This window comes from Eriocheir sinensis, chromosome 63, assembly GCF_024679095.1.
Source record: "Eriocheir sinensis breed Jianghai 21 chromosome 63, ASM2467909v1, whole genome shotgun sequence".
NCBI lineage: Eukaryota > Metazoa > Arthropoda > Malacostraca > Decapoda > Varunidae > Eriocheir > Eriocheir sinensis.
In genome coordinates this window covers 4,147,249-4,168,279 of record NC_066571.1, presented here as the reverse complement: position 1 = coordinate 4,168,279, position 21,031 = coordinate 4,147,249, and the positions used below count along the sequence as shown (strand labels likewise).

General features: G+C 40.8%; 1 protein-coding gene across 6 annotated transcripts in view; it reads right to left on the bottom strand.

Annotated features, from left to right (window-relative positions):
• LOC126986875 (putative uncharacterized protein DDB_G0291608) overlaps positions 1 to 21,031 on the bottom strand; it is a 53,674-nt gene that overhangs the window by 15,913 nt on the left and 16,730 nt on the right. For 3 of the 6 annotated variants that reach the window (XR_007740013.1, XR_007740014.1, XM_050843344.1), the window contains exons 8-13: positions 19,473 to 19,526; positions 13,256 to 13,366; positions 8,711 to 8,797; positions 8,168 to 8,359; positions 7,646 to 7,711; positions 5,620 to 6,190 (exon numbers count right to left, since the gene is read on the bottom strand). Coding sequence is in view for 4 of the 6 variants with exons in the window: in XM_050843344.1 (XP_050699301.1) it covers positions 5,620 to 6,190; positions 7,646 to 7,711; positions 8,168 to 8,359; positions 8,711 to 8,797; positions 13,256 to 13,366; positions 19,473 to 19,526 (1,081 nt within the window). In the remaining 2 variants the exon portion in view is untranslated. The remainder of the gene's footprint in view (positions 1 to 5,619; positions 6,191 to 7,645; positions 7,712 to 8,167; positions 8,360 to 8,710; positions 8,798 to 13,255; positions 13,367 to 19,472; positions 19,527 to 21,031) is intronic. The other 3 variants (XM_050843346.1, XM_050843345.1, XM_050843347.1) reach the window with 3 other exon arrangements.

Genomic DNA, 21,031 nt, shown 5'->3' with positions numbered 1-21,031 from the left:
GTTCTGAGTGCCTAACCTCAACCTCCTGTAACAACTGCATCCAGTTTGGCTGCTTCTCATCACATGCGATCAGACGTGGGGTCTATTACAGGGTTTTTATCACTAGTACGAACTTGGAATTTTGATACAGTATTGCTATCACTTTTACTTTTGTTTTTGTCTATTATTATTACTTAGTCATCTATTACTTTTACTATTATTTTTATAAGTGATGCCAGTGATTGCAATACTTTACTGTTTTAGAGGATCTTGTCTGTTTATATCAGTGTGAATACTTATATATATATATATATATATATATATATATATATATATATATATATATATATATATATATATATATATATATATATATATATATATATATATATATATATATATATATATATATATATATGGCGAGCTGGATGAGCACAGAGCGATCGCTAGATGCGATACGTACTATCTCGTGAAATGAGGGGCTCTGGAAAGTTTCTAACCTATTGTCAGATGCAAAATCGCAAGATAAAATAAAGCCAGATGCGAGGTTCCACTGTGTGTGTGTGTGTGTGTGTGTGTGTGTGTGTGTGTGTGTGTGTATATATATATATATATATATATATATATATATATATATATATATATATATATATATATATATATATATATATATATATATATATATATATATATATATATATATATATATATATAAAGAAGGTAGGAGGAAGAAAATATGACCCACTTGTACAGGACAAGCATCAGCCTGCTCGTCCTGTACTGGCTCTGTAGCAAGTCAGGCACCAGTGAATGATTGCCTTCTCTTACAAGACAAATATCAACACATAAAAAGGAAAGTAATGTCTTTTTGTTGATAACAACAATAAATGTAATTATGAAGTTTAGTGAGAATAATTCTTTTTTGAATGCACATGAACATGATTGAGTCTACTGTCTCATTAATTTGATCCAAATTAGACTATATACTGATTGAAGTCCCTCTTCTGCTTCTCCAATCTATGTGCTGGTTATTTTAGCTTGTCAGATCTGATTACACTGCCAGTGTTTTCTACTTATGATTTTCATGTAAAAACTCATCATGGGTAAACACTAAACTATAGTTTCATTTGACATTGGCAGTTTCTTACAAGAAAATAGCCTCATAAAAGTGAAACAAATAATCACCTTAAACCCAAAATGGATTGAAGCAAAAATCATTTAAATGAAAGAAATCAGATTTAAATCAAATATTTTTTTAATGAAAAAAAAAAAAAAAATAAATAAATAAATAAAATAAAAATAAAAATAAAAATAAAAAAATAAAATAAAACCCTGATCATGTTTAGTCATGTTTAAAATTGCTACCATTTGATAGTATTACTGAGTCACCGTGTGACCTGGGCATCAAACAGGTGAGAGACCTGCAGCTGCTGATGGAAACCTGTGTTGCAGTGTGACACATATTTTTTTTAAGTACACCATGAATAAGCAAACCTGTGTAAATAAGGTCCAGGTACATTGCCATTATCAGATTGTCGTACTCAGCGCATTGTATTTCCCTGCTTGACCCCAAATTGCTGCACCCACATGAAAAAACAATATTCAGTTAAACTCCTCATATGAATATTGATTACTGATGGTTTTAACGTTTCTAAACCTGATCTGATTATTGTATTCTGGAATTATTTATCGCACATCTGAGAAAGTCGATGTGTATTGAGGGCCAACTATATTGCACTTGAAATGCATAAACTGAGCGAAATAGAAAGTGGGTGTGCTGTGAAGCAGGTGAGCAGATAAGGCATAAAACAACAGATAAGCTGAGCATGAAGAGAGGAAGGAAGGAGACAGCTGAAAATATGAGTCAGACTAAGGCAAATGAAACATGGAGAATCCCCATACAATATTTAGAAAAAAATATATAATAGATATAATAAATGAAAAGAGGTGAGAGAGGAATGGGCAACTGCATTAAGGAAAGACTAAACTCTGGATGACAAGTGGCAACTCCTGTCACAGTCATCCTGTACTCTGAGTGAAGACTCGAAGGACACAACTATGTGTGTCTGTGTGTGTGTGTGAAGTTTACACTAACATGATCACTGTTCTCTATTTCACTCCTCATTCATGAGGCAGCCCATGCCTACTTTTGTACACACCCTTCCACTTATATTTAAAACAATTCTTTCCTACAATCTCTTTACCTAATTTCAGTTTCACATGACCAATTTTCCCTCTGTGCACAATCCCATCCCCCAGTGATTTTACTTCATTATGACTACACAGAAACCAGGAACATGAAATCTATAATTTCTAAAGAAATCAAAGTATACATTTTGTATGCCTCTTCCATCCTCTTCACCACATATAATGTATATATGTCTACACATAAGAAACCTAACTTAAGAATGGATTCCATTTTGCTCATGAAACAATTAATCTCTTCAAGAATTATAACTGAAAAAAGTCTCAGCCTTTAATTAACTAAAACTAATATGAAACAGGCTTTTAGCTTGATAGACTTCATGAATTACTGAGTGTCTTCATCAATGGCATGTGATCAGATGTACATTTTCAACCATTTGTAGTGTAAATCTAATCATATAAGACATCTTTGTGGGCATGCTGCAAAAATCCCCAAGATTCACATCACCTAAAATGATTGACCACAGAGTATCACAGGCATGAACAAACAGACTACAGCCACAGAATGTTTTCACAATGAAGTGTCATTGGGTGTATGACACTTCACTGGATCAATTTTTTCCTTTTAAATAATAATGTCCTCTTCATAGCTTCATAACTTTAAGGTCTACACTTCACTGAGGAGCAAAGTCATGATAAAGACAAAAATGCTATAATGAATAAACACATGCTCAATAATGAAGGCAGAAAAAATAAAAAAAAGCAGTACAACTTTTGAAACCTGATGAAATGAATACGTCAGCATTACAAGATTCAGGGAGTGACTGAAGAGAAAATCTTTAGGTGACATACAAAGTCAGAGTAAAAATTAGGAAAAAAAAAAAAAAAAAAAAAAAAAAAAAAAAAAAAAAAAAAGAAAAAGAAAATCTGGGAATGGGAGAAGGCTTGCACATCCTACATCCAAGTGTGGATGAGTGTGGTGATGCATGCTGACTGTAAGAACAACTACAGTGCAGGCTTGCTGAATGCAGAAGGATGAATAAACAGGAGGATCTCAACACAATCTAAATGATAGCAAATGCTGTGGACTGTGATGAAGGATAATATCAATAGAATGGGTAAACAATGCATACAACAGACTTTTTCCATTATTGAAGACCCTGATGAACATTGGAAAGCAGCCATTCATGGCATTCATGGGAACCTGCAAATCTAAGTCGGCAAACAAAAAAAGCCACTCAAAATGGTCACATGACCCTCCATAACTTGCTACTCTGCCTCTGCAGGAAATAGGCTTATTGATAACAATGGCGGCAATGACCAGCAGACTATTTATTGGCACGACAGCTTCAAACAACAGATGACCTAAACCACTAAGCAGAGTACAGGTAAGTACCCATAATCAAGGAGTGCCTGCACCTAGAGTTGATGCAAGAAAAAGTCTACTGAATTAATGGTGATCTAGCAAATCTTAAGTTCTTTTGAGAAGAGGAAATGAGAGACTTGTCAGGGGAAATACATTTTCACACCTAGTTTCATTCATGCAGCTTGTCTAGATCTGCATTATCTTACAATCCTCTTCATCTTTCACTTTTATCATGGTCATCTACAAACGTGCTCCAATAACTCTTCATTCCATCCATCATTTGTATATCTCCACTACCTTATGGGGGCGGGAGAACTAACTCTAAGCCCTGCAGGACTCCCTTCATTACTGGTTATATCCTCTTGTTCAGTGCAAAGAAAGAATACAGTTGAAATGGGATCTCGTTTGATAGTTCACGTGCCTACTCTTAAACTGTGTCTGCAACTCTCACACAGGAGCTCATACTTTTCTTTCTGACATTTTCTCTGCATTTGCCACTTTAAAGAAGCTCAGTCCTACATACATAATGGCCATTGGTGTTGAATCTTTCATTGTCATCATATTCATTAGTTTGGGTAAACAGTGCCTCTGCAATAGCAACAGTTCACTTCAGAGTTCAAGCTCCCAGAATTGCACTGTGATTTGCATTTTGATTTTTTTTTTCATCTTGTCATCAATAGTTATATGTAGATGAAATTCCACTAAGGTACTCCTTTCCTGATATCACAACAGGCTAGTCTGCACCATGCCCTTTTTAGCTATGGTTTTGGGACTTTTAGGTGGAGGTGTAGACACCACCGTTGTTGCTGTTTATGTGTGAGTGTATGTGGGTATATTTATATATACCTAGTTGTGATGTAAAGAAAAGGAGCTACACTCCATCCATAGTACTTCATGGCAGAATCTATCAACTTGCTCAACCTGAGAGCTATGAGGGTCTCCCCTCAGCCTCCTCCAGTAAAGATTGTCTGTTACATAAAAACCCAGCAAGCAGGAATGACTTCTGGGCAATGTGCCACACGACCATATTGCCAGAGTTGGTGCTTATGGACTGTACAGATAATAGACCTTGATTTAAGCTCAGAGTAGTTGGTGATTTAACACTAAGTTATTGCAGTGATATCCCATGATTTTGTGAAGACACTTTTACTAAAGATATCAATTTGCTTCCTCAAGTCACTAATCATTGTTCATGCCTCACAGACATACAGTAAGACAGAGCAAAAGTGACTTGAAGATCTGAGGCTTTGTCCTTTTTCACAGGTACTGACAATGCCATAAACTCATGCTTAGCGAGTCCATTACAGCATAGGCCTAGGTAATCTGCTGTAAGACTGTAAGACCCAAGGTTGTTCTGTACTATGCTACCAAGGTATGAGAAACTCTTCAAGATTTCAATGTCCTTGTCATACGCACAGCCTGTAATGTTTCATTCAATAATCATTCAAACACATGTACCTTGGTCTTGGCCCAAGAGACTCGAAGTCCTGAAGACTTTGCCTCCTCATGCATTGCCTGGAGAGCCATTACCAGACCCTTCAATGACTTGGTGAGGATTACTGTATCATTGCAAAAGCAAGGGGGTGACCCTGGTATTGCCAACAGATGCTCCAGAATGACATGTCCACGGCTCTGCCTTATACCCAGTCCATAGAGTGTTCATAAATGATGGGGAAAGGAAGCACCCATGCCTTTTTCCTGCATTCACAGCACACTCAGTCCCAGAGTACAGCCCAGACAGTTGAAAAATGATCATTGCAGGAATCTCATGGAGTCACAAGGGATGCACTGAATCAAATGCAATATTGAGACCAACATAAGCTGCAAGCTTTCCTTTGTCTAAACTCATTTTGGGGCTTCACCAGTATGTGGCGTGCTAGGAATCTGACTAAATGAACAAGTCTTTGTAGATATATGCATACATACTGTTTGTATAACAAAACAGACTCTTGGCATATTTTAATGGGTGATCTATTTTAGTTTTACTTGAGTAAGTTTTCTAAGTATGAACCTGGATCCCTAACCCTGCATTTATTACAAGAACTTGAGTTACTGATAATGATGATGGGCATGGTGGTGATGATGCTGATTACTACTTTGATTATTATTTGTGATATAGTTGCACTCACCACATGGAGGGATGGTGACGACCACCTGTGGAGGGTTGAGGGTAGGAGTCAGTGGAGTCCGTGGAGTTGGTGGGTGTTGCATGGTGTGGTTGTGACTTAGTGGGCTGAGGGGGTCTTGTGCTGGGGAGGGAGGTCCATGTGAGGATATGGAGTGTACTGGAGAGGGAGGGTGATGGGGCTGGTGATTGGGAGACTGTGTGATGTGTTGGGGGTGAGTGGGAGAGGACTGTTGGTGGTGCTGTGGTTGTTGCTGTTGTGACTGTTGTTGTGACTGTGATGTTTGCTGTTGCTGTGACTGTTGTTGCTGCTGCTGCTGTTGCTGTTGTTGCTGCTGCTGCTGTTGTTGTTGTTGTTGTTGTTGTTGTTGTTGATGCTGTTGTTCTTGCTGCTGCTGTGGGGTTTGTTGTAACTGCTGGTGTGCTGGAGTGGTGGAGGTCTGTGGGTAGGGCGGGGGAGGCCCCGTGGGCTGCTGATGTGCCTGGCTGGTGGGGATGGGGCACCCCTGGGGCACACCGGGGCTGGACGATGGGGCACCACTGAAGAAACCATTTCCCTCAACCAAAAGGCCAGCCTGGGGGTGACGGAGTGTTACTCAATTGAAAAGGAAAAAAATGCATATATTGGTAATAGATCACTATTAGTTTTACAAACTGACAAGCCTGTCACTTCTATTTGTAAAGTGAAAACTGTCTCGGCCATATCCATTAAAATCTTTCTTCTTATTATATTTTAAAACCTTTAATATGTTGACTGCCTTCAGGAACCACCTGTTGGCTTCTGTTGTCTCCAGAGTGTGCAGACCTGCAGAACCCACTGGAAGCAGCCTTGAGGAAAGAACCAACTAACAACAAAATACCAGGTATGAGTTGGCCTCCAGCTGGTCGATTTGACTGACTTTATGTTATAACAGTTGGGCTGCCTCCTTTTCTCCCCTCTATCTTCGTCCACATGTTCAAGCTCCCTGTCACCATCATCAGTCAATGTCGATAGATCAATAAATATCTTTGATAAAAACTTACTTTACTGATGGTATCGTCGGTGATGCTGGGGCAAGTCATGGACTCACAAGGAGGTTGTTTGAAAAACCCTCATCCCCTTCCTCTCCCATATCAGACGGATGACTTTTCCCTGCACACTTTTTTCACTTAATATTTCCATTTCAATATCACTTTCAACACTCAGAATGAGCTTAAATTTTACTGACACTCAATTATGTTTTATTGCGCTTAGTGGCACTCGTGACAATGAATGGAAGGCTCGCCAAGTTCTTGCCACTGTCAAACACAGACTAACAAGCCTCAAACTCCAAGGTCAGGCGTGTATGTGGGTCTCATCATATTACAGAACATTATCACTGATTTATTTATAAATAATGATTATTTCATATTTCTAAGCTATAGTACTATTTTCATCACTTATATACCTTATTATTTTGCCTGGCTGATTGTGATGGCTACAGCAGGCATGGGGTAATCATAATCTGTAATCGTAATTGATTACAACTGATTACAGTTTTTCAAGAAATCGTAATCGATTACCCTCTTATTTTTTTAGTAATCGTAATCGAATATATAAAAAAATTTAATCGTAATTGTGATTACTTTTGCGATTACATTAGCAAAGTTTTAGTTAATAGTTTCTCGTACAGCAAGTATGTACTCTAAATATCTGTCGTAATTCAACCAATTAAATATTTAGTATGGTACAAATGTATGAAATTTGCAAGTTCACCTTTCAGTCCTTCCTGTAATCATGATTAATACATCATGTAATTGTAATCGATTACACCTAATTTTACTGTAATCATAATCGTGAAAATATGAAGTAATCGTAATCGATTACATAACATAAGTAATTGCCTGATGTCTGGGCTACAGACCCTCTATCTTTCTCCTGCTCAGCCATGGGTCACTCAGGGGACACCCTTAGATTTAATATAATACTTACAATTAACATCATACTAAAATAAAACTGCTTATAATAAATCAAGACCACAAACCCATACATAAAGAAACAGCCTTCTTACCTGTGGGTGTACATTACTGCTTCCACCTGATGCATAGCTACTGGCAGAGACTGGAGAGTTGTCAATCTGAGGGTGTAGAATACACATTTTGATGGCTGCCATGTCAAGTGAGCTCAGCACTCTAGGACAACAGTGCATCCTTGCAGCTCATGACCTAATGCACAAAATAACACAATTCACTCATAATAGACAGGAGAAAAAACAAAAGCTCCCATGATATTAGCCCTAAATATCATAAAGGTGGTGGAGAGCATTTGAGGACCTTGAGCTTGTTGTATACAGATAAGGTATAGAATCAGATTGAGGCTAATGGTGTTTTGGGCCACTTTGTCATGTGAAAATCATGTTGCACTTTTTTACTTGTGTTATAATCATTAGTTATTAAAAATAAGGATGCCTCACACTGAATGAAAGTTGTACCAGCAAAATCTGTGCAGGAAGCACCACCATTGTACGTCAGCACATGTATATGATTAAGATACTCATGTAAAGAGCAAGATTTCTACCCCTACAGTTACTTACCACTCTGCACTGTTCAAACTGCTGATTGAGTTGATTTGTTTGTGCATGAGTGTGGTATTCATTATAGGTGAAGGGCTTGGAGATGGTGACCCCCGGGGAAGAGGCTGGGGAGGCCTGGGGGGCACTGGGTGAGGGAGGCGCGCTACGAGAGTCACTGGGACTGTTGCTGCTGTAGCTTCCCAAGCCACCAGTCTGTCAAGAGGACAATACACTGTCAACCATGCCTCTCAGGATGTTACAATGAACTTATACTCATTATCACTCATGGTCATATTACAGCTAAATGAATATTGAATTTCCATTAAAATGAATGTGAATCTTAAATGCTTAGAAGTTAACTTTCAGTGAGCCAAAACCATAATAAAATCAAGTTTTTACAACAAAATGGATAACCCTCTTGTATGATTCATTATCTCTAGCTGCCTTGGCTCCATAACATTTGGGTCCTAACAGTCACTGAGCTGCCCTGCCTCTGCTGGGTGAGGCTCAGGGCACCACAGGCCAACACTTCTTCCCTGTCTGGAGCACGTAGAGAACTCTCACCTGGAGGGTGTGGCAGGGTCCTGGTGAGCTTCTTGGACTGAGTTGAGGACTAACTGGATTTCTATATACCATGAAGGAGTGTTGGTTCTGTAACAATACATTCATCACAAGCATTACACCTCTACTCATGCACCCATGCTTGTCTGGCCTGGCTGCTGGCTGCCCTTCTGCCTTGCACTGAGCTGACGGCACAGCTAGTACCAAGCTGTCTCATTAAAGCTTTCCTGGCAGCCTACATTCAGGGTAACACTTAGATTGTGACAATTTCTTTTGAAAATAAAAATTTAAATAATAAATTCACTTATAAGAAGCTTGTGCCTCTACTCACAATTGCAAACAAGAACCTATTTGATAACAGAAATAGACATCCTTTGAAATGAAAGTTACATGTAAAAATACTTGAAGCAACCTCTAACAATAAGAAGCTCAGTCAACAGATACACAAATCAAAGGATGCAATAAATTCTCACAGAAAATAATGAAGTATTCTCTGGAATATCTCCACTGTTCAAACACACACACACACACACACACACACACACACACACACACACACACACACACATGCACGCACGCACGCACGCATGCATGCACACACACACACACATGCATGAATGCACAAACACACACACACACACACACACACACGCGCACACACACACACACACACACACACACACACACACACACATCATTAACTGGGTAATCAGAGGTACAATATGACACCCAAAACACATTTTCAGGATTTGCAATAAAAAATAAATTAAATCTATTAAGCATTTAAGTTTCAGGAGACAACAGCAACTGTAGGGGGAACATATACATCACCAGATACAAGAGCAAATGCAAGACTGACTCCTGCAATTTTGGGTAATAATGCAGGAAGTTGGGGCATACTAACACCAGGATTCCAATCTGCCAAGCCATCTAATATCATTGACAGAAACACTTTGGAGTCTGCATATATAATTCAGCGTTTTCCACTATATGTTGAACTGGCTTGGCAGAAAAAGAGGAGGGGGTCGCTGTGTCTGTGGGGATCTATGTGCGGTGCATTCAAACATCAAAGCACAACAGTGGTCACAGGCTGACATAGGGAACGTAGGCTTACCTCTGAATGCCGTAACCATAAAATAACCCTCACAAATTATGCATCCATAGAATTTTAATACGAGTAATGTTAATTTAATGCATCCAGGTTTATTCCTGATCCTCAATACAGTAAACCCTTGATTAAAGGAAACTTGATATAACGAACCGGACAAACAATAATACAGTTGGTGTTTTACCATCAAAGTAGCTTTTTTCTGGCATAAAAAATTGTTGGCCCACAGCAATTGTTATTCTGTGATAAAGGCAGAATAAATTTGGCGAGTGTGCTTCACTCTGTATTAACATTTACTCACAGTCAGTATTACTCTGCATAATTTAATTAACAAGCAGTGGCTTCAAATCATTTATTGTACACTAACCTAAATTCATGTGACGTCACCCAAACAGTGCACATGGCGGTGGTATCACTTTTTTTCACCTGATCATGAACTGCTAAGCTATAGAAGTTGGCATTAATATATATACAGTGGCCTTGCATCCAAGAGCCCGGGACACACTCATTGTCCTGGGCGACTTCAATGCTACTACTGGCACTGACAGGGTTGGCTACCAGCTATGTGTTGGTCCCCATGGATCTGGTACCAGGAACACCAACAGCTCTCTCCTCCTGAATTTTGCAAAATCCAGAAGGTTGAGAATTGCGGGTTCCTGGTACCAGAGACCAGAGCTGCACCGCTGGACTTGGTATAGCGATGCCGTTGGGGTAGCTAAGGAGATCGACCACATTCTTGTAAGTACTCATTGGAGGATCCTTCAGAACTGCAGGGTTTACCGGAGTGCTGAGTTCTTTACAACTGACCATAGGCTTGTTGTTGCAACACTCAAGCTTCATGTCAGGTCAAGAAGAATCTCGAGATGCAACACTACTGTGTTCCATCTCGAGAGGCTGAAGGACCTGGCATGTGCTCAGGAGTATGCAGTGACAGTCTCAAATCGGTTTGAAGTGCTCGGCACCCTGGAGGACCCTGTAGAACTGTGGGATACCTTCAAACGCGAGACTGCAAGCTGCCAAGGAGTGCATTGGAGAGCGCCCGAGATCTAGGAGTGGCCTTGCCTCGGTGGAGATGCTGGAGAATATTGAGGAGAGTCGCGCTGCCAGACTTGCTGGGAACCAGGACCAATACAAGGCCCTGTCACGTAGGACTAGAGCTCTCCTGAGGAGAGGCAAGGAGAGGTATGTCAGGGGTCTTGCCGAGGAGGTCGAGGGGCATTTAAATGCGAATGACCTCCAACCTGGCAACTGAGCCCTAAAGAAGCTTCGCTCCAAGTCTTCCTCTCATGTGAGCGCTATCCGAACAGCTGATGGCTGCCTTGTGTCGGACATGGATGGGCAGAGGGCTCGTTGGGCTGAGTACTTTGAGCAGCTGTACGTGGCGGACCCTCCGCGTGGGCACCTTCCAGTTGCTGGGTTGCAGGTGGCGGATGCTGACCCACCAATTGACAAAAGCCCACCCTCTCTGGGTGAGGTCAGAGAGGCTGTGGCCAAGTTGAGGGGTGGGAAGGCACCTGGCGCCTGTAACATCAGTGCAGAGCTGCTCAAAGCTGGAGGTGAGGCCATGATCCGCGGGTTGTATGCGGTCTTGACTGCCGTATGGCAGTCCAACACCATTCCTCCTGACTGGGATAGGGGTTTGGTCATCCCTATCTGGAAAGGGAAAGGGGACCGCCAGGACTGCAACAACTACCGTGGTATTACACTGCTCAGTGCGCCAGGCAAGGTGCTTGCTCACCCATTGCTGATGTGAATTCGCAGCCAGCTGCTGAAGCTGCAGAGACCTGAACAGTCTGGGTTCACGCCTGGTGAGTCAACAACTGACCGTATCCTAGCCCTTCGCGTACTGGTGGAGCGCCGACGTGAGTTTCGACAGGGGATGCTTGCAGCCCATGTCGATCTCAAGAAGGCATTTAATTCAGCGCATCGTGAGGCACTCTGGGATCTTCTGCGACTCCATGGGATTCCTGCAAGGGCTATTGATTTGCTGACTTGCCTGTATTCTGGGACAGAGAGTGCTGTGAAGTGTTGGGGGGCTTCTCCAGCTTCTTTCCCGTGAATGCGGGAGTGAGGCAGGGCCGTGTCCTTGCCCCATCACTTTTCAACACTTGTATGGACTGAGTACTGGGCAGAGTTGTGGACCAGAGTCATTGCGGAGCATCCACTGACAATACCAGGGTCACTGACCTTGTTTTTGCTGATGATGCAGTAATCCTAGCGGAGTCGCTGGAGGTTTTGGTGATGGCTCTCGAGGCACTGCACGAGGAGGTGAAGAAGCCCTTGGGACTCCAGGTCTCCTGGGCCAAGACCAAGGTACAGGTGTTTGGAGGCTTGCTGGATGACACAGTACAGTCTGTTCATGCGTATGACGAGGACGTTCAGATCTCAGAAAGTTTCACGTATCTTGGTAGCATAGTTCATAACAACAGTGAGTCTGGCCAGGAAGTCTTTTGACGAATTGGTCTGGCCCACGGTGTTATGAACTCGCTCAACACGAGTATATGGCGTTGTCGATACCTGTGCAGAAGGACAAAGATCCGGATCTTCAAGTCCCTTGTGCTCCCTGTCTTACTCTATGGTTGTGACATGGACACTAAATGGAGACTTGGAGAGGCGGATTGATGCCTTTGGTAATAAGTGTCTACGCAGAATCATGGGATATTGCTGGAATGACTGTGTCAAACCAGCGACTACTCCGTGAGACTGATTCGACATATATTACCTGAATAGTCTGTCAACGCCAACTCTGGCTATACGGGCACGTGGATGAACACCATTTGTATCTCAGGATGATCACAATAACAATGGCAGAAGAATAGTAAAACACATGTGGGCAGCCTATTGTTTGAAAGCAACAAGATGCTGGCCAGCCGGCTGGATGTGGCAGTGTCATTCACAGCAGAGAAATTTTGTTTGACCAGGAGCTGGAGAGCTTTAAAGCTTTGAATAAATACATATGTGTGATACGATAGAATTGGCACTAGTCAAGAACTGTTTCTCTGGTGTAATAATATAAAGGAAGATAAAACACATAAGCAGTTTACCTGCTCCTTGCAATCTAAATGAAATGGCAAGCTGGGTGAGAAGAAAAATTGGATCTTCTTCAAGATTACATTATCATTTAATAGATTTGCTTCAAAGGACTTTCAGGATTGCGACACCCCTTTCCCCTATTAGACCATTAACACAAGGGTTTACTGTATTTTGTCACTGCACTCATGAATTTAAGGTACCATGTGGTATTGCAAAGGTATAAGGCATCTGAATACATCCGTTTATTGTACTGGGTTAATATTATCTTACAGGACACGACATGGTTGTGACATTCAAAAAAGCAGATAGTCTAGACCACCCGGGGCAGACCACTACCTGCCAAGGTGCCCAGAGGTCACAATGGCCTACCCACCCCTGCAGACACCATGGATTGCACAGCCACTTACTGGACTAGGAGGGTGTGAGCCGCTCGGAGACAAGGGCTGCTGTCCAAAGAGATTTAGCCCTGAGTTAGCCAAGTGTGAGTCCACAATTGAGCTGTTGTCGACGGTCATCCCCTGCAGATCCAGAGTGGGTGAGTCACAGCAACAAGAACATCATTATAGGATAGCACAGTAGAATTCCCTGTAAATAATCTTTTACATATTTAACTTTTAGACACTACCTGTAGTCTATCAGATGTCAACTCTACAATATTATTTGCCCCTTGGCAAAAAGATACTTCATGATGTCGAATATTTAATGTCATCAATAAATTAGTATTCATTACTGTAAATGAATATTAAGTGTGTGTGTGTGTGTGTGTAAAAAGAGAGAGAGAGAGAGAGAGAGAGAGAGAGAGAGAGAGAGAATCAGACAAAGCAATGAAAATAAGAAAACATAGATAGGACAGTGTCAGGTAGCCATAAAAACTGAGATGATTTAACTTGCAGACAAAAGGAAATCTAATATCATCATCTCAACACATATATTGGCAAAGTAAGTTTAGGTAAAAATCTGCTGACATTTAAACACAAATGAGCATCACCAGGAACTATGAATTACAGAATACTTACAAAGAAAAACCAACTCATCAAAAGACAAGGCATTAGTGTGAAGCAAAATAATTTGAAAAAAGTGGAAATAGCAGGAATGTTTGTAAGAAGTTAATGCGTCACAAGAGATGAAGGTAAGCAGCCTCACAGAGAGCAGCCTTTCAGAGAGGCGTAGGAGCAAGGCAGGAAAAGCTTTGAGCAAAGCTTAGCCACAAAAGCATCTGCAGGAGCAATCTCAGTTCTGTGTCACATGTGAGGGACCAACACAACCCAAACCCACAACATTTCACCCTCGGAGCAACATATCCCAGAAGTCGAAAAATACACTAGAGTAAAAGTCCTTTAATCCCAAATGAAGGTGGCCACGGACCCTCCAGTTTATTAGATTTTCGGGATTATGAGGGGACCTCAAAACGTCCAAGACCCACAATGCCGACACAGACACAGTCGCTAGACCTTAACTTAACACTCGGGAGGATACAGTCGCCGCTGCTGTCTCACCCTCAAAGCATCGCACAACCATGCCCTCGCCGCAGGACACCAAGAAGACACACATGCACATACTGTATGTACACATATGTGTGCATCTCTCTGAATTTCTTGAGGCTGCTGATCAGGTGAGCGCCGTCGATGACATCATCGGACTCGGCCAATCACAAGCGTGTTTTCAGAACTGTCAGCCAATCGTAAGGCAGCCAGCTGCCTTCAACTGTGGCTTCAAAACGACCCGTTTTCTCTTCACATTTTCTTCCTTTTTACACAGTACGTATTTTGAGATAACAAGGGAGTAAAGTGGGAAAAAAAGTCAGCATCTCTACAGACCGGAACAAATAAGCGCTTTTCCAGTGTTTTCAATACCCCAAGTTTCGTGATCCACGAGTTTAGCGCTATACCTGTGGAACATAGCAAGTGCGAAACTTGGGAGGGTACTGAAGTACATTTTGATTTGTCTTTAACCCTTTCAATATGTGACGCAGACGTCGGCGTCACAGTATGGAAAGGGTTAAAGGAAATGAAAGAGGATTAATCCTCTTCTAAACCTCTTAATCCCTTTCCATTTTCTCTTAATCTTCTTCTAAAGCTCTTAAGAGGAAATGGAAAAGGATTAAAAGGTTTAGAAGAAGATTAATCCTCTTCCATTTCCTCTTAACCCTTTCCATACTCTGACGCCGACATCTGCGTCACCGTATTGAAAGGGTTAAGACTCAACATCTCTGTGGTGTAGTGGTCAGCGTGCCTGGCCAAGAAACCGCGGGCTCGGGTTTGAATCCCGGTTCAGGCAGTCGGTGTACAGCTCACCCAGGTGTTCATCCTCCCTCTCAGGGTGGTCGAAAAATGGGTACCTGGGGATACCGGATGTCACACTGACTTTGTGTCCCAGGGTGACGGCTTCTTCCCGCCACAGGCTCAAGGGCCTCTATGATGGAGATCAGCACCACAGCCATGCCCAGCTATAGCGTATGCACCCAGGTTTACTTATGTAAGGACTCAAGAGATTTAGGTTGGTATCATATGACACTTTCGCTTCTCACATCAGCTATTTCTAAAGGTCAAAGAGGGGGTCAGTCAGGTTCTAATAAGTGTTTCTTCAAGTTCAATGTACAGAAGAAGGGTCAAACTACCACCAGGGTCATAAAACTACTCCTGGAAATGCCCACAACTCCTACGAAAGCCTTGTCAAATATGTGTTCTTTGGGGGTTATAATACGACCCTTAATATATTTATCTCATTTCCCAAATGGTGTAAAAGGCAATCTCTCAGAAAAAGGCACAAGGCTCTCACGAGAAGCCTTTTCTTGTGAATTTGTTCTGCCTTTTCTATCAAAGCTTCATACAGGATCTGTCAGATGTGACTGCATGTATAAAAATGTACTAAAATGTTTCTTATAAATAAAGAAGGTCTTTGTTACCACCCTAGAAGAGTAATCAGCCCTTACCATTGTTGTATTATCCTTTCCTACAACACAATTCCCTCTCATGTGAGTCAAGTCTAAAATTTAAACTGCTGTCTCTGAACTTGTTTGATGTCTGTTTCTGATTATGTTGAAAAGTATGACTTCCTTCTTTAGCCAGGCATTCCTACTTGCCTGACTATACCCAGGCACACACACACACACGCACACAGCATCGACCAGTGAAACAGCCTACACAAACATGTTGTTCAATCAAGAAACATAAATGAGTTTAAAGCAAAGTTTGACAAATTGAGACTCAAGAGATGGGACGACATGAGCGTAGCTCACCTCCTGTATATCACAACTAGGTAAACACACACACACACACACACACACACACACACACACACACACCTATTACTGAAGAGGGGAAGTGAAGAAAGAGAGTTACGAGGTCATAAGGAAAAACTGAGAAAAGGAATATGTGCCTGCAGATGATTTGGCTGTTCCTAAGGAATGGATGATGACAATGTATACATGCATAGATGTGTGTGTGATGAATTGCCAGTATCAAAAATACTGAATACTGCACGGGCGGTACCCTACGATACCAGCACTGAGCAATCTACTGGTACTGCTGGTACTGTTGGTGCCTGAATTGGTACTGGTACATGCCCAGCCTTACAGCAAACATGGTCTATTAGTAGTGGTGGGCACAGTTCCGCTAATCCTCTAACCGCTAATTAGCAAAGCTAACTTTTCGTTAGCTGATTAGTGTTTTCGCTAACTTTGGAAACAGTTAGCGGACCAATTAGCTTCCGCTAAATGTAGTTCCTCCTCCACTAACTTTAAGTCCATTAAAAAATCATACAAGTTTGTTCTTGTCTGTCGTGGGCAGACAGCACCAGTTGAGACACATGGCACAATGATTCCAGGGCTTCCACTTTTGGGTAAATCATGCCATAAAGTAGGCTAATTGGACAATTATTAGGGAAACTTTTTGGTATTTTAGGGTAATACATGTTCTATTTCCAGCTCTTTGAACTCGGGATTTAATAACAATAATTTAATATTTTTCACAACACAAGAAACTAATCTAAAATAATAAAAATAAAAGTGTCAGTTATGGAAAAAAGTAAAAAATGCGTAAATTTACGGATTTAGGGTAAACTGGAGGCTTCTTTCTCTTCTCTTGTTGTTGTTGCTTGTTTGTTTGTTTTGTTTATTTGTGTAGACCTTTATCATCATCTGATATTGGCATGCTATACCTTTCTGGAAAGCTCTATGTCTAAGCTACAACATATTGAAATTTCAGGTCACTAGGTCTGCTTTTAAGGATTTTACAGCCAATATACTAAACCAAAGCTAAATCCACATAAAAAAGTTGCGGTTAGCAGTTAGCGCTAGCTTCCACTAATTTCTTTATCAGTTTAGCGGTTTAGAGTAAGCGAAGCTAATTTTTAAGTTAGTGGATTGCCAGTTAGCGAAACTAACTTTTCGGTTAGTGGTGCCTACAACTGTCTATTAGTTTATGATTATAAGCTGAAGAGCTGCTTGTGGTTAAGATCCACTTTTTATTACCAATTTCAAATCCTTAGTACCTGATTTTTATAGGAAGAAGCATTTATTAGTGAATAATTAAAGTTATTGATACAGCCGGTGCTGTTAGTACAAGTACCAGCACTGGTACCAGTACTTGCCCAGTTCTACTGCTGACATGGCGTGTTTGTTTACAGTTATCAGCTGAGTGGCTGTTTGTAGTTATGCTCCAGTATTTATTACCCATTTCTTATTTTTATTATCCAATTTTAATAGAAAGAAACATTCATTAGTAAATAATTTGCATGGTATGTGCTTAAGCACATAAGTTGCAAAAGAAAACGTCAGAGACTTCGTGAACACTCCTGTGAACAAGATATTGGTTCATCTAGAACATCAGGTAAATCAGTGGAGGTGTCAAGACTACGCTCAGCATGTACACGACGAGCAGAAACTAAGGGAAGACTGCCAAAACAGATCGGCTGAGGGAATATAATCGCTCTGCAGATGCCAAGATGCGTAGGCAGGAACTGTAGACTATTTTTAGCACGGAGTTGTCTAAGGGGCAAAAAAGGTGCCAGTTAGTCACTTTGCATCGACATATACATAGTTACGCGCACTGTTCAATTTCCAGAGAGCTTTTCGCTCTCTGGCGCTGCCGTCATGCTCGTCACCCATGTCAGAAAAAATTATATGACGCCAGCGTCATAGTCGTCGTTAAGGGGTTAATGTGAAGAAATGTCATGTAATGGAAATGGGAAAGTGTGAAGGGAGACCAAAATGGACATACAGAATGGGAGATGGAGAAACATTAAAAATTCAAGAAGAGAGAGATCTGGGAGTGATAATAAAAGATAATCAACAGTCAGAGTCATGTAAATAGGATATTCGGAGATACGTATAGAATGTAAGAAATATAGGAATAGCATTCCACTACATGGATAATGATATGATGAAAAAGATGATTACCACTATGATTACACCAAAGATGGAATATGCGGAAACTGTGTGGTCTCCCCATAAGAAGAAACACATGAAAAAACTAGAAAGAATACAAAGGATGGCAACAAAGATGGTTCCAGAACTGGAGGGATTGTCATATGAAGAAAGGTTAAAGGAATTGAACCTGCCAACATTGGAATTAAAGAAGAGAAAGGGGAGACCTAATACTAATTTATAAATTGTGGAATAAACTGGAAGAAGTAGATAACGAGGAGTTGCTACTAAGAGAAGTAAGAAACACCAGCAATGCACGAGGACACAGTATAAAATTGAGAAAAGGAAGATACTTGAGATATAAAAAAAATATAGCTTCCCGCAAAGAAACATAAAGGTTTGGAACAGACTAAGTGAGGATGTAGTATCGGCAAAGAGTGTGCACAACTTAAAGGAAAAACTGGACAAGTACAGATATGGAGATGGGACCACACGAGCGTAAGCCCAGGCCCTGTAAAATTACAACTAGGTAAATACACACACACACAAGAAAAAAAAACTAACGTATGCCTGTAAATATGGCTAATCACAAATTTCAATTCAATCATCAAACCTTTGGATGCTTATAATGCAAGACTAACTAAGTGGCACCACCTTTGGGCTATTGGCACCTCTTCCCAGGGATTAAAATGAGATTGTGTGACTGTAAAATCCTTATCCTGTGACACAAGAGCTTTCTGCAGGCACCATGTTACAGCAGTAAACCTTTACATTTATCTCTTAACCATCAAAGGAATATGAAAAGATGGATAAGCTGTGTGTCGAGTGCCCTGGTGTGTCTGCGCCAGGGCCGGTGTGTCTGCAGCATGACCTGGTTACCATCCCTCTCAGTGTCACCTTGAGTCAAACGTTCAGGAAAGGTAGCAGAGGAATTGTTTGTGAGTGACCAGTGTAAACTATATCACCAGCATTTATAAACAACTGGCACACATGTTAATGGCACTTTATGTACATTTCATTAATATTTATTAAGCATAAGAAAAATTCTGCATTTATGTCTCAGTAAACTTTGAAGATCATACTTCAGATATCAATTTAGTGGCTTGAAAAAATGTTCAACACTGCATGCACTACCACACATAATATGCACAGGGAACTCTAAAGGTCTAGTTTTTAGCAAGGCTGAGCGACAGAATTTTTCTTTTGCAAAGTGTTAATTTTTCTAAATCAATACTACTAAATCAGAGCACTGTACTAACCTTACATGTATGGAGGTAGCGTGCATTAATAACAGTAGGGACAGACAAATGATTCTGAAACAAAACACAAGCCAAAGGAAAAACAAACAACTCACACACTAAATAACAAGGGTGAAAACGTTGATTTATACACTACCATGCATGACCACAAAAAAGTTTAAGTCTATGCATAGCTGAGACGGGAGGGAATACTGTCAGAGATGAGGGTTGCTGGAGGCAGACATGGGGTAAGAGTAATAGGTAACAGTAAAGACTATTACAGGGTTTTAGAGAAATAGTAAAATACCCACTTTATAGGGTAATAGTACTAGAAAGCAAAGTAATAGATAATAGCATTTTTTTCTGTTGAGGACTTTTGAATTATTCCTTTGTAAACATTTTTCCTACAATCACTGACCTATTTTTTACATTCTACAAATATCTGTCAGATACAAATGAGGCTCTCTATCCATCCATATCTGTTACTTTGTTCCCTCCCAATGCACCTGCTACCCCTATTTCCCCTTCATGCTCCCATACCTACATCGAACTGTCCTGTAGTATTTGAATTCTATCACTTCATATTTCTTCCCCCAACCAATTTTACACTCCTTAACGCAGCATAGCTCTCTTGCTCCTTCAAATACTGTTACCTTAATCTTGCCTACATTTACATTAATCTTCTCTCTCACACACCCTGTCAAATTTATCCACAGTCCTCTGCTGTTTCCAAATGCTTTGGTTAATAGCCCTAGATGTAAGTAGTGAAGGGGATAGTAACTTTTCTCCACTAAATTAGTGACCTAGGGAGTGTGCGGCACCTTGATATATGTGGGGTGGGGCGAAGTATCACTCTAGTTATTATTAACCCCTTCAACACGAGGACGCATATACTGCATCCTTGTGTGCCCCTTACCATATCTGAGGACGCGCATACTGTGTCCTGGAGCACTTTAGCCAATATACGAGTTATTTTATCTTTATATTTATGCTTACATCTCAAAATTATCAATTAATTTCTGTTTCTTTATGTGCACCATTTAATTCTGCATGTTTTCATATATAATACATGATGATTATGTTGAGTTTATGGCTGAAAACTTCTTATATTCAATAGTGACATTTGAAATTTGGTGCGCAAGGCGATCCCGGATACGGCGCGGGGCACTGTTTTGGCCCGGCCGTAGTGAGTTTCTTTATGTGCACCATTTAATTCTGCATGTTTTCATATATAATACGTGATGATTATGTTGAATTTATGGCTGAAAGCTTGTTATATTCAATAGCGACATTTCAACTTTGGCGAGCGCTGCGATCCCGGAAACGGCGCGGGACGCTGTTTTCACCCGGCCATAGTGAAGGGGTTAACGTTATGAGTTCACCATCCCTGAATGTGTGACTGAAGACTGGTTCATGAGCACACAACAGCACTAACACTGAGTAAAGCATTAAGGTGTTAGGTTGTGGTGTGATTTGTTCTTTATAAATGTATATGTAAACTTGATGTTTGTTAAAGTAAATTTTCATGTTGTTAATGTTTGTAAAAGAAGGTTTAATGTACCTCACTTACTCCAGACTTG